The following is a 15141-nucleotide window of genomic DNA, read 5'->3' on the forward strand; positions in this document are numbered from 1 at the left end:
CTTCCCTACCCTTTCGCGCGATCCTTTTCACCCCTCGTATTTGCTGTCAGTCAAGGATGCCTCCGCCGACACTCAATCTCGCTACTCTGTTCCGCGAGAATCGGACGGCTGGCATAAACGTATTTCGAGAGAGCAGATTTAAATATCCTCTCTCCTGTCTCTTCAGGAACGGAATGAAATCAGCTCTCATCTTTCGAAAGAACCAATGAGAATTGACGCTCGCGATTTTGAATGGAATGGATGGCAAATGGAAGACATGATTCGAAAAGAGCTCGCGATCGTAAAATATTACATCTTATATTTTACAATAGTTATATATGTAATTGTATGTGTATAAATATATGAACTAATTTATGTGTATATATATATTATATAAAGTAAAAAATTACTAGAAAAGAATACAACGGCCTTGCTAAAATAGCTTTTGTCTAATTGAAATTTAATTTGTTTATTCAAAAGTTATGTAAAAGTACTCGAGTATATTAATTATAAAATGGTCTGGCGAATAATATATAAATGTATTAAAATATTTTGAAAAAATGGAAACAATTAAGTTAATTAGGTCAGAATAATCGTGAATTACTTAAATTTCGATTTGAACTACTACACATACAATATGTATGAGGTTCATATATGGGTAGATATAGTTCTGAAAATGAAAATAATTATTGCTTGGCTGGGTTTTATTGCTTCTCTTGAATGGTCACTTCTTCCGCTACACTTGCTTTCACCATTTTTTATCCACTGACTTCTCTAGCTAACGCGGCTTGTTATTTTTTTTTATTTATTAATCGATCGGCTTTGGAATGCGACGCTCGCTTTGGCCGCCGTAAAATCCCATCGAAAACCCATTGAAAATGTGGATTGAACGACCAGTCCGGTGGTCGAGCATGGAAAATATTACGAGAAAAAAAGAATATCCATATCCTGCCATCACGTCGCATCATGGGTGAATTGTGGGACGAGATAGGCGCGTTTAATCGAGTCGAAAAATATTTTCGTGAGAGTGATAATCGTAAAATCCGATCATTTCATCATAGAGAAATGACGAGCTTTGTTTTGACATAGACTCCATTAATATTTTTCGATTAAATTTAAGCGAAATGTAATTTTCTCTCTAGTTTTCTTAGATGATTGTTTTTAAGGAAAAACAGACACGAAAAAGTGTAATAAAATGTTCATAAATGTGTACTTATGTGTACGGAATTTATGAAAATGTGTGCATTTTTTCGAGATAACCCAAGATATTTCAAGAATATTAAAAAGAATATTTGAGAAACTTAGAATAAGTATAACGTATTATTGAAAAACTTTTATATTTATCTCTACATTTTAATTTTTATCTTTACATATTTTACACCTAGGAATATCTTTCTCTGTTTCCTTTCTCTTTGTAAATGATTATTAATTTTTATTTATTTAATATTTAATATAATTATACACATTTACAGAGTAAATATCGCCTCGGTAACATGCGACACCTAGATCAGCTCTGATCAAGCTTCCAGATCTCTGGGAAGGCTGTTGCCGATGATGTAGAAAATGTTTCTTATCGACAATCAGCTGTTATCGTAGATAAAACAGTTTATTTTACATTAGAAGCAATTTCGCATATGCATACATACATATTGAATTGATATAGAAGCATAATATATCTTCTTTTATAAAAGTATGATCTTCTCTGCAAAATTTACGTTATATCATTAAAATGCAGAAGTACACCTGGAACATGCACGATAAAAGCAACGCGCATTAAAAACATGATTTACGAAGATTACTCATCACTCATTGTTCGTTTCGATTTTTCATGAATAACATGAGTCAACATCACTTATTCATGAATTGCGAAACTCATTTCTCACTCCTCTCTGCCATTGTCGACAGATTTTCATCCAATTTGGGATGTAATTTTCGCGTCTATTAATTCCTCATTACAACAGATAACGCGTTAAATAATTGCGAGTTAACGAGGTGTGTGAACGCACGCACGCATCAACGGCGTAAATTGCGAGAAGCGCAGTACCTATCAGCTGCATCTGCGGAACGGTAGCGGAGCACTCTCGCTGGCGCGGGCGCGCGCGCAGCTTTCGTGCGGGTTCCCGCGAGTCCAAAGATCCGAGCCAGTAGCCGGTACTCGAGGACGACTAGTGGAATTTCCTTCCTTTTTCCTCTCTCGTTGTGTCCTGTGCGCGTCGATGATATCGCGCATCCAGTCTCGCAGATGCGTGCACGCACGTGGTTTGCCACCCACGCGAAGGGCTGTGATGCCAATTAAATCGGTCGGCGAAAGAGCTTATCTTCAAGCTGGCTTGATCTACGGCGCTCATTGACTTCCGACTCTTCTCGATTCTTTTCTTTTTTTATTTACTGTACGTCATCGATTTTTCTGTTGAACCCCCATGTAGAAAAATGCGCTTTCTCTGAAAATTTTTATTACGCGTACTTCTCATTTTTCTTCTTATTGCTGTTTTGATAAATAATATATAGTACGATCCACTATAGACGCTTCAAACGCTTCAGAGCATTATTTTGTCCTCGTTTAACATTTGATAAACAACAAGGATGAAATGTTTCCAAGAGCGTTTGCAGCGCCAAGTGAATCGCATCCATAATATGTTTGTTTCTTGGAAACCTTCACAAATTTAAAAAAAATTTTTCTTATTCTCAGAACCTCTGTCTTTTTGTAATTGATTAGTTTTTTTTATTAGTTATTTATTTTTGTATTTGTCTTATCAATATAAGGTACTAATTGATCTTGTAAGAATATTATAGCTGTTGCTTGCTGTGAAGTTATTTAGAAGATATTAGGAAACGCATCGTAGAGATAAAATTCTCATTGTCAAAACTCGAGATATGAAGTAAAAATATATAGTTACGCATGATTGCACAAAGTGTCAGTGACATGGTAATAAAAAAATCAGAGATCGAGAAAGTAGCTGATCAAAATGACGTATTTACTGTTGTCTGATTGCGTGAACAGTTTTATGTTTGTATTATTGAATATTCATCCGCTCAATTTCGATAGGCCTTCCTCTGGGACATTCGTGCATATTCAACGAAAGGGAAATCGTCAGTGGTATTTAGGGAACACGTCGGTGATATTTAGTATTAAAAAAATCGAGATACGGCGACACTAAAATTTTTCGAATGCATAATTTAACGATCATACCGACGGCTTCAAAAATTGCATATAAAAGGAAATCCTAAACAATTTTACATTTTAATCTTGTTTACGCCAAGCAGCATTTCGTAGCCAATTTCTGACTGCATTTAAAGCTTCTGATAAATCGCTGTTCGGAAATTTTAGTAGCATCACTCCTAGATTAAAAGTACAATAAAGAGAAATAAATATTCTGCGAATCTCTGAGTTACCTAATATTGTATAATAAATTAAAAACTTTGGGAGACGGAATACTTGAAAGAAGATAGAATACCTTGAAATAATTCCCAAAGTTTCAACTGTTTAAATGACCTTTTAATTTTCATAGCTTTCTGAGGATTATGACCATCAAAATTAAAATGTACAGCTAAGGAATTGGTCATCAATTGAGTCATAAGTTTTGACGTTGCAGTTTTCTCATTATTTCCCAAAGCCAAACTCTTCAAATAGTAGCACTGCAAGAAAGGGACCAAACAAAAAAAATCAGTATTTATGAAACATATTACAGAGATATAGATGGCGTTCCGATATTCACTGCCAGTACTGAAAATATATAGTGTATGTGACGTAAACTATAGATTCAGTACTGGCAATGAATATCCAGAATGCAGCTATAAAATAATAAAAATATATCAAGTTGTATAAGCATAATAAAATATTACTTACTGCTGCTGAAAGATTTACATTTTTGGATAAAAATTTCTCAAATTCTTCAAGGCTTTTTATATCACTCAGAGGCAGAGAGGGTAGATTTGAGGGTCTATTGATGACAGACTGTTCCGGAAGCAAACTTCTATTTAAGTTCGCTTGGTTCATAATAACAACGTCAAGCTTACCACTTATGTCTTCTAATTTTTTTTCTAATCTTATAAAACGTTCGTGAAAATCTGAAAATATGTGAACATAAAATGACATAGATTATTACAACTTGTGTACGTGCGTGTGCGTGTGTGCATGTGTCTGTGTGTATGCGCGCGCGCGCGCGCGTTTGTGTGTATATGCAAAAAGAATACCTAACATACCTGCACTAAAAAAATTTGACAAATTATGAATAGGTGGATCTAACTTTTCTTTGGAGGAAAGTGGGCTACGCTCTTCCTGTGCGGATAGCGAAGTATCAACTTTCTCTGGTGACTGAGGCAAAGGGCTTATCCGTTTACGTTGTACTTTTACTTTCATACTTAACAAAGAAGGAGATTTTTGTGGACTTATAGGTGAATCGTCAGATTTCCTTAAAATATTGGACACTTTTGAGGGGCTCACAATAGATGTTTCTTTTTCAGACGTAAACTGATTTTCCGAAGCACATGATGAAGCTTGTAGAGAAACTGCAGAAGATGTAGAGTTTTTAGAGTTTTTAACCTTTTCTCTGGTCTTTGCTTTAGCATCATACAGTTCTGTGAGGTTATTGAATAGAGTCTTCTTTGGAGATTTCACAATTCTGGATGTACATGGACTCTTCACATAATATTCAGAAAAAGAGGTGCTGAGTTTAGATTGCTTTTGTGATGATGATTGTAGAACATTTGAAGATACACTGAGTAACATAGTATTCTTTGTCTCCTCAGCTTTTTTCATAGCCTTCTTCCTTTCACTGATGATCTTTTCAAGCAATTTCTCACGATTATTTTCTGATGATATAGGTTCATCTAGAGTTCCTCTAGTAAGAGTTAGGACACCGTCCGCCGTTAACAGGGAATTATGCGAACGATCGAGAGAGACAGCCTCCCCACTCTCGTACTTCGGGATGTGCTTTGTCTCACTCCCACTAACTTCTCCCCTGTTAATGGCGGACGGTGTCCTAACTCTTAATAGAGGAACTGAGGTAGAAGCTTCAGGAACATGGATTGCTGGTGGTGAAGAAATGCTTGGCTTTTTTTTCTTAAATTGATTTTCTAAATGCTGGTCATTATCAGACTCATCTGAAGATGTGATTGGTTTTATTTTTTTCTTTCTTTTTCCTCTTCCCATTTCTTTTCCAGTATCAGTCTCATAGGCTGAGGCATATTCTATTATTCCTGCCAATCCTTTTCGTGCATGAAAATATGTATCTGTAGCAGAGAAATATTATTACTAATATTTACGTAAAAAGAATACAAAGAAAAATTGCTTACCATAATATCTTTTAACTTCCACTGTATAAATGGACCAATTTGATTGCGCATTTACTTGAGTTCGAACTAACGTCCCTGCTGTAGAATTATCTCCCGGCCAGAGTATGCTCCCGATCATATTTTCATCTAAATCTTGAAGCCACTTTGAGAGAGCTACCTCGTAATATTCATCTTTATCATTATCGGTAGATAAGAACTTCACGACCACAAACTGCAAAATAAAAAGGTAAACAATAAAATTTAATAACCATGTTTTTTCATATCACAAATTGTACTTTCTGGGCAATGACAATGTTTTTAATTGTAAAATTTTTACGTTCCAAATGTTACACATACCCTAGCTAAAAAAATGTTAAATATTATTAAAACAATGTCATTGTGTGAAGAAGAGGAACACGTAAAAAAGAATTATCATTAGGAAGGCGTCAACAAACACTTAGCATGAACGTTCTGCAATAGCACGACAAGTCTTTCATCATCTATTTCTGAAACTGTAATAACGTCTAGTCGAGATGATGGCAAAGGATATGTATAGAAATTGTCTGGGAATATGACATCATTTGATAGCTCTCATTGTACATATATTAGCGCATATTTAATTCCTTTAGGATAATAATGAATGCTAGACAGGAATTTTATATGAGACTCAATTTAAAACGCTGTCTGTCTGACCTATCTACTATCTAGCGAAACCACTGCCAAGGGAACGGGCTTGGAAAAATTAGCGGGGAAAGAAGACCCTGTTGAGCTTGACATATTCTTATATACGAGTACAAAAGAATGTATTTTATTACGATAGTAAGTAACGAAGGGTATAAGATAATATTTGTGTTACTCACTGGTCTATCTTCATTGTCCATTGCGATATGAACCCAAGCTAAGGCCAAGTGACAATTAAAATATAACTAATGCACAATGCTTGCTAACCGCCACAAACCGCTGTGTCCGCTGCATGCCGCCAAATACACGGAGATTAGGTTAGGAATGGACGATCCCGGCAATCGATATACCGTGTCGATAGTCTCGATACGTATCATCAACCGCAGTATATCGATATACCATACCCTGATAGGAAAAGATTATAAAGATTATATGACGAAATCTGGATGAAATTGGGAATGTTGCAATTATGTATTATATAATATTTGCAACAATACTAGTAGAAATTTAGACCTTCATCAATATTAATATTTATCAATATTTGCACAATTTACTTCTCAATTCCAGCAAGACAGAAACGTTAATTATAAGGAATGCATGATCTTAGCGCAATAGCAAAACTAAAAAACAAAACTCGAAATCATTATTCCAGTAAGTAAAAAATGACTCGTCGAATCGACGTCAAATCGATGTCGAATCGATGAGTATTTTCAACATCGAATTAAAAGTATCATATTGATATCATTTCGATCTCGAATCGAGATTTTACATATAAACGGATGTGCACAGAGTTACAACAGTAAAATTGAACAAAACAGTAACAGGAGCGGCTGTCTATCATTCATGTCAGTTTATTTAAGATTACTCGAAAATATGTCGAAATTCAAACAAACGTTGACTTTTTTTACCCTTGCCAGCGTTATCGAGCTAATTTCGACGTCGTTTCGACATTGTTTCGATATTAGTTTTCTCACTGGGTATATGATGAAGTGGATCTTTCTGAGTGATGAACGAGTGATCAGTTCGCAATGGAGCATTCAGATTTGTGTAGACTACACGATCAGCAACATATTCACCAACACAGGTATACTTTTCACAAGCTCCGTAACCTCCATGACTAACACAACATTTCACCAATGAACGAGCTGGTGCATCAAGAATATAATTTCTTATTATGAATTTATATGTGAAGCCATCCCGAAAATAACCATTTTCCAATAAATCCTCTAGTTCATTGACGAATTCGTGCAGATAAGAATGCATATCAGCAGGATCATGATCACCAAAATACAAACAAATAATAAACGGCTCATTTTCTGTATTTATCAAATAACCTAAAATTGGCCAAAACTTTAATTTAGAGCTTTTAGATAATGGAAGGCCATCCATATTGACATCAATAATAACTGAATTGTGAACATTTAAATATTCAACAAGAAGCATATTATCAAGGTTTGCTTTTATACCCTTGTACCACAGTTGTGATCCATCAGGTAGCTGTTGAACACCTAAGATTGAAGGTGTTTGGAGTAAGGTTTTGTAACTTTTAGGTAAAATAGGAAACAATACCCTCAATCTAAGAAGTAAATTATTTAACATTTTCAAGGATAACACACCTCCTTCAAGAGCCCACTCTCTCAATGTTACTAAAGCATAAAAACTTCTCTGTTCATCATTTTCAAATTGAATTATTAAGTCATTATCTTCATGATCACTACACCTGTTATTAACATCATCCATTTCAGCAATTCCATCACTGTCGCTGTTCTCATCTTCGAAATGTAATTCACTATCAACATCATTATCATTTATAGTGTTTTTCTTTTCAAAAAGACTATCATTAGATGCCTCAGATCCTGCTGATAATATTGCTGATAATTCAGAGCTATTCGTTTCTGAAGGAATATCTTCATTGTTGATCTCTGGAATAGACAGCACATGAATTTCTTCATTATCATCGGACGAAGTTTCTGCTTCATAGACCGCGGTTATTCGTCTTCTTAAATCAGCCAGTTTTGCTTCAATCCTACTTTGGCGAACTAATTCCTTGATAACTTGCTTCTTCGCATTTCTACGATACTTTACATGTAAGAACGATATATAAAATAAAATATTTATTATATAAAAACAATTAATATATAACATTAATATATATATGCTGCTTATGTTGCATTTACAATAATATAAAAATCTCGATAGAACGAAAATCATAAATAAATAATGGCAAAAGCAAGAAGTATAAGAATAGTGGAATTATTGATTGTAGGAACTATAGTATAATGCGGCATAGCAACAGATCGAGCGTCCTTCGGTCGCGTAAATATTTTCGTGCCCGCTTCGCGACAAGAGCGTTAGTCTTCTGTTTGGTAGTTTTTGTTAAGAAGCAGCGCGGCCCGGCAACGGGCGAACAGGCTCAAAATGTTTGATGCGCGTGAAACGCGCTTCGGGGGGAATAACGGATTTATCCGGGCCCGAATTTCGTATATTATAGCCACGAGGACTGTCCTGCAACGACCGCCGTAAGAGTCAGTCTCTCTCGTTTCACGGATCTGTATCAGCTAATAAATCCTGATTATTATAAAGCGTATTAACGAGTGGCTTTCTCCCTTTACATGATGATCGATAACATTTAACCTGCACAATGAGGTTATAAAGTAAAGCATATGAGAGCACACAACGTTTCCAATTAAATAAACCTGAACAAATATTTATTAACAAATTATGAACTATATAAAAATTATATTTCATAAGTTATTTATGAAGTAATTATAATTATCTATAGACTCTTCAAGGACACAAAACTCAAGTAGAAAGCTATCATCTGATGTCATTTTGACATTATAATAACCAATAATGACCAAATATTGATATTATGATGACATTAAACGACGATATAGGTTGCTATTGAGTAAATAAGTAAACAATAAACTTACAAAAGGTAATCTGAATCGACCTTTCGAAAACGAGAATTCTTGAAGTTAAAAACAGATAAATGAGAAATAACACTATGAAAAACTTACCGGTGGACTTTCACTCATTTTCGATAATTGATTGCTGACTTTATTAAATAGCACGACTCAGCACTCTCAGCAGTGACCGCTGTTAAGCCTTGTGTACACGATACTAGAAATCGGTCCGAGTTTATGTTTAAGCCAATCAAATTGCAGCTCTTACAGAAAAGCAGCAGTTTCATTGGCTTAAACCGAAACTCGGACCGATTTCTAGTATCGTGTACACAAGGCTTTACACGTCGGGTTTAATAACATCGGTAGTTCTTAGGCTGGCAAATCACAGCTATTCCCTTCTTCTGAAGAATGAGTGTGATTGGCTAGTCTAAGAACTACCGATGTTATTAAACCCGATTAATGGCGCCGTGTAAAGCCTTGTGTCCACGATGCTAGAACTGCGTCCGAGTTTCGGTTTAAGCCAATGAAACTGCTGCTTTTCTGTAAGAGCTGCTAGTTGATTGGCTTAAACCGAAACTCGGACGCAGTTCTAGCATCGTGGACACCGGGCTTAACAGCGGTCAGTGATGCCAGACACGAAACACGGCTGCAGTATACTGTGATGGCCTCGGCAAACAAGCACGATCACGTTAGAATTCCTATAATAAGAGTTAGGACACCGTTATAGCTTTGTCTCACTCCCACTAACTTCCTGGCTGAAGCATATGGCGGGACCAATCAAAAATCGTCACCACATTGGCTTAACTCTTAAGGTCAATCCAGACAAACTTGCATAGCGCATAAACATAAGCATATGAGAATTGATTGGTCCATATGCATGTGCATAAGGAAATAGACCAATCCGTTTCTTTATGCATATGGTTATGCACCTATGGAAGTTTGTCTGGATATACCTTTATTATAGGAACTCTAGATCACGTCAATCGCGCGCGACACACGATATCCAATGAACATACAGCCTTGCACTCATCGCAGCACGCTCATTGGATATCGTGCGTCGCGGGCGATGTAATCGCATTGGTCGATCGAGGCCATGACGCGGTCCCGTAAAACGGAGATAGAGGGAGTACTCACACAAAAGAGGAGCCACGTCCGTGAGCGCTCAGCGCTGAGCGGCTATTCGATCTTTTGTGTGCGTATCCTCACCATCTCCGTTTCGATGGGATAGCGTCTCATTTTTAACATCACTGCGACTCAGAACGACAATATTGCCACAGCTGAATATATCATCTGGCTGTGATCAGCAGAGATAGCTGCTTAATTTGCAACTGTTTTAAAAATCATGAATCTGGTTGCATGATGTACTCTTTAGTTTCGACAGTCAAAATTTAAAGCTAAAATATATTATATTTTATATATATTTGAGCGGGGGGGGGGGGGTGTCAGTCCCCCGGAGGCGAGATGTGCGAAATTAGCGATATTGCTCGAAGGACCAGAGGGGGGTAATTAAAATCCCCTCACGACTAATTGTAAAGCAAAAGAGCAAGATGTACACATGCGACGGATAGCGAAAAGCGACTCATCGTGGTTCGCCGGTCGTCCCCTGGCGTCCACCGATTCTCATTCGGTCCGTAGCCCCTCCGTGGATAGCGTAGATAGCGAGAGCAGGCACGCGAGAGCAGGCACACGCAAGTAGGCAAGCGAGCAAGCAGGCGAGGCATGCGAAAGATCGGCGAACATGCGGCCGGGGGTTTTTTTTTCGTAGGTTTTTGATCCGTGCTTCACGACTGCGTAGCGATGAGATCTCCACGACAGCGTGACGATGAGTGTCCGCGGTCCTGAAACGTGCCGCGGGCTAGTAGGTGCTCCCCGTTTTTTGGGGGTAATGGGTGCCGTCGGTGGATGGGCGATGGCAGCACCAATAGTTGAGTCGCATAGATTTTTACCAATCGCGATCCACCGACGTTTCGCGCGAGAATAACGAAAAGAACAAGTACGACTAATCTAACTACTAATCTAGTTATGTGCAGCTACAACTATATACACGGCGATACGCCAAACAATATTTATACATGTTATATAATTATAATAATCTTATTATAATATAATAATTATATAATAATTATATAATAAAAAAATATTATAATAATATAGATAGGATATGTATAATTTTTCATATACATATATACAAGATGGACAAAATACAGCGTTATTTTGTATTAACTCACGCTATATTTTGTCCACCCTGCATGTATGTACATAATTTTCCTAATTTTATACGTGTCGAAAAATATGAATGAGTTTATTTGTAACCAAAAGCAGGTAAAATCCTCATGTCCGTTTATTTATGGTAGATAGGAATTAAGACCCGTTTAATTTTTTAATATTCCATATTTCAATTTAAACCTATATATAATCGATCGAAGTTGTAAATGCTATCGACGTCTGATCGACGTCGATCTGATTTGCTATTTCGATCTGGGAAAGCTGTAGACACCATCGACGTCCCAAAAGTAGCAAAATGACGTCATAATGACGGTAAATTTTGGTCACAAAATGACCAATCAGACGTTCTAAATAGGTCTCGTGAGACCCGAAAATGACGTCGATATGTCACATCCACACGACGTTATTTTCTGACGTCTTATTGACGGCAAAAATAGGTCTAATGTACGACATACCAGTTCCTAGAAATGTTTTTTATGAAATTAAAATGTTAAAATGTCCACTTGATAAACGTTTATAAAAAAAAAAAAACGTTTTTTTTCTTTATCTAAGAAAAAAAAACGCTTTTTTAAAGCCCCTTGCACAATAGACGATAGCGATAGCGACAAGGTTGCCGCTCTCTCAAGGCGGTCACCCATCCTAGTACAGTACCGCGCCCGTGTTGCTTGACTTCGATGATCCAGTGGACAGTGACGATCTTCTGACCCTGATACTTCCTTATTAACTTGTCTATAACAGGTACATCTTTAAATTGTTCAAAAATCTTGTAATGATATCTTCTTGATAGCTATAACACTGCATGAAATAGTTATCATAAAACTTTAATCACACGCAACTACATCCACTTATACCATAAATTCACCACTTCAATCATAAAGTTGCTAAACAAACATATTGTAGTTAATTTTGTGGTTTTTATTTTATTATTATCTACTTTATTATACAATATTAAGAAGTAAAAATAGTTATATTACAAAAAGACCTTATTTGGACGACTTTAAGATGTCTTTAAAATAACGTCTTTAGATGGTCTAAGAAATGACGTCTTATAAACGTCCATTATTAGTCGCCGACGTCATAGACCAAAAATGACTAAAAATAGACGTCATTATGTCGTCTTCTGACGTCACTTTGCTACTTGGGGTCTGATCGATGTCGTCCGATTTACCATTTCCCCCTGTGACTATCTTGTTGCCGCTGTTATCACAGTTGCACGTTGAACATACATATACCGCAAGTGTCGTAAATTAATTCTCAACCAAAACAACTGTGCGCGAAGACTTGTCGAATATGTTTCACTGCAGATTGCAATCCGTAATCTTCGTCTGAGGTTCGCTCTTACTGCCCGTCGCCCGCTAGCGACTGAGTTAGTCGTCCGCACGAAGTTTGCGAAGCTTGCAGAAGTGAAAGCACAAAAGAGGGAGACAGATCGGGAAACATGGGACCGCCATATGCTCGAAGATACGAGCCCACTGACACTCGGAGGCGGCGGACCTCTTTTTATTCGTCTACCGAGTAACGGGTGACGGGAATAATAACGGCATAAGGAGAGGTTTTCGAGGCCGACCGGATTAGAGCCAGCTCCGTCTGTTCGCGTTCCGCCGTTATACTTGTCGCACTCGCGCCTAGAATCCGTGATGCCGAACGCGAGTCGACTCGCAGCTTCGCTACGCACCTGTGCACGTGTGGTACGACGTGGTTTTCTAAGATTACACGTTGCCGCAACTGCAATGTATGCCGATCTCGTGTCGGTGTACGCTGGATAACATACATTCGAGTTGCCTTCGAGGAACGTTTCTTGAGAGAACCGTCATGTCTGGAAGTTCATAAATCATTTTACTGCAGACGCAGGCAGTAGATAGCGCGGTGCAGTAATTGACAACCGGAATTTGATATGTGTAACGCTGTAAATGATAAGATGTATGTGATATTCAGGGACAAAAAAGAGCGAGATATTAGTTCTTGATCTACATGTATTGATATCTTAAACTTGAAATACGTGTATAATTATTTTAATTTATCAACAATTAATTAATATTGCTTGTGCAGATGTCTTCTGTCGCTTTTGTAAAAGCGCGTAATTAATTTAAATTTTTCTCAACGTGATAGAAAGATAACTGTTTCAAAAGATTATAAAATCTATGCGCTATGAACTGAGGCTATAAATACACAATTATTTTTGTTGGTTTAAAATTTAAAATAAATTATCTCCCATTTTAACTTGAATATCACTCTACAATTAAGAATTAATTTAATTTAGAAAATAAAATAGCGAAATTATATATTTTACTTTTTGATTTATTTAAAAATCTTACTTGTTAATGTTATATTAAAAACGGACACATACCTCAGTACTGTTTTCTTTAATACAAAGATGATTTATAGATACCTAAATATAATGTGTTTTTTTCGAAAATCAGTCATCTGATAGAGCAAAGGCATTTATGATCTGCCGCATAGTGCATCGCTGGCAGCAACAGAGTAAAGTAGAAGCGTGATAGATGCCCCTCGGTTTGCAATCAGACTTCGCTGCTAATAAGAAATTACGAAGGCGCGTCGACATTAGCGAGATAACGTAGGAAACGCTAACCAGAAAGTACCGACGAGTTATTATGTATGTGGCATGTACCTGGATGCTGAGAGAGTACGTTGTTCATCTCAGCGAAGTACATCGCGGTTGAAATTAATAACCACGCGGTAACGCACTGCTTGAGAATCGCGTCCAAGTCCACTCTCGATTACGAAACATGGAGAGGATTTCGCGTATCGTAATTTAAATGTCTATCGCATTATAGACGATATCGTTGTAGCGAAAATTGCCAGAAGTATGTATGATTTCTGTCCGGGGATCACTCAGCGTGATAATACTAATTTCATTCATTTTATTCATTATTATATGAAAGGAAGATGCATTAAAAATCATTAGAGACAATCGTTACATTATATATATTATTCCAGAGTATTATTTTTTTTAGATATCTAAAATATCTAATAATATTTGTTGTTAAAATATTATTTAGATATTTAAGATACTTCAAGATTTTTTAATATAAATTTATAATAAGTACATCTTTTATATGCTATGTTCCAGATATTTTTTTTACTAATAATTGAATAGATATATTTTGTCTTTAGAAGAAAATAGACGCAATAGCACATGACTACACACAGAAAAATATATACTACCTACAAGTTAATATTACTTGCTTCAAGTATTTGATAAGTTCATATATCCGCAAATCTACCATAAAGTCGTCATAAGTATCACATTTACTCAAAACATATTCTAGATCTTAGCAAGTTTAGTACTTGAAACAAGAATATTAAATTAATACGAACATTCTGTTTACTTACAATATAGAGTCCACGGAAGAGAAGCATATACTTCAATAAAGATATCACATTTTCTTGAGAGAAGTTTATCCGTTATTTGAATCAAGTAAAAATTTTATTCATCTAGAATAATCGTTTACTTCAAAAAAGAATTTGTATTCTTGATGATTACAATTAATATTATTTTTATTTATTTAATTTTCTTTAATTCTTTAGTTCCTAAGTGGAATGTAGGTTAGGAGGTTTTCGTGCGCGGTGCGGAGGGGTACAGTTTAGAATATAAAAATTTCTGTCCTCAGGTGGACTCGAACCCGGTTTCTCGTGGTTATGAGTCTGACACTTTATCACTAGGCTACATATCTGATTATATTCTTAGTGCTGCAGTATCTAGTTTTCACAGAAGTGATTCATTGATTTCAAGTATTTCATATTCTTACCTAAAGAATCAGTAAATATTCAAATCAAGCTTATGTGGCTTTTCTTAGATAAAGTTTACAGAATATACTTGAAATCAATGAATCACTTCTGTCAAAACTAGATACTGCAGCACTAAGAATATAATCAGAGATGTGGCCTAGTAATAAAGTATCAGACTCATAACCACGAGGAACCGAGTTCGAGTCCATCTGATGACAGGAATTTTAATATTCTAAACTGTACCCCTCCGGACCGCGCACGAAAACCTCCTAACCTAGAAGAATGTTGTTCTATACAGCCAAGTATTTCATATTCTTACCTAAAG

At 36.4% G+C, this 15141-nt stretch overlaps 1 protein-coding gene across 5 annotated transcripts; it reads right to left on the bottom strand.

The window, feature by feature from the left end:
- Positions 1–1566: 1566 nt before the first annotated feature.
- LOC139773719 (uncharacterized) lies at positions 1567–9035 on the bottom strand. Of its 5 annotated transcripts, none has more exons than XM_071708389.1 (7): positions 6114–8869; positions 5275–5485; positions 4183–5211; positions 3827–4047; positions 3435–3615; positions 3218–3318; positions 1567–2420 (listed from the first exon to the last, which is right to left on the bottom strand). In XM_071708389.1, exons 1-6 carry the CDS (start codon positions 6132–6134, stop codon positions 3221–3223), a joined length of 1761 nt encoding a protein of 586 aa, XP_071564490.1. In that variant the 5' UTR covers positions 6135–8869; the 3' UTR covers positions 1567–2420; positions 3218–3220. The 5 variants fall into 5 exon arrangements, with proteins under 5 accessions (XP_071564490.1, XP_071564492.1, XP_071564488.1 ...); XM_071708387.1 differs by lacking the exon at positions 1567–2420 and adding an exon at positions 8955–9023 and having other exon boundaries at positions 2934–3318; positions 6114–6339; XM_071708388.1 differs by lacking the exon at positions 1567–2420 and adding an exon at positions 2934–3133.
- Positions 9036–15141: the final 6106 nt, after the last annotated feature.

Source organism: Temnothorax nylanderi, unplaced genomic scaffold (assembly GCF_030848795.1).
Source record: "Temnothorax nylanderi isolate EJ_2023f unplaced genomic scaffold, tnyl_v1.0 TNYL_tig0067_pilon, whole genome shotgun sequence".
Lineage (NCBI taxonomy): Eukaryota > Metazoa > Arthropoda > Insecta > Hymenoptera > Formicidae > Temnothorax > Temnothorax nylanderi.

Coding starts and splice junctions, on each gene's coding strand:
- LOC139773719 (XM_071708389.1), bottom strand. CDS start 6,134: ATGGACAATGAAGATAGACCA. Junction 4,048..4,182: donor GTCAAATTTTTTTAGTGCAG/GTATGTTAGGTA, acceptor ACATATTTTCAG/ATTTTCACGAACGTTTTATA. Junction 3,616..3,826: donor ATGTAAATCTTTCAGCAGCA/GTAAGTAATATT, acceptor CCTTTCTTGCAG/TGCTACTATTTGAAGAGTTT.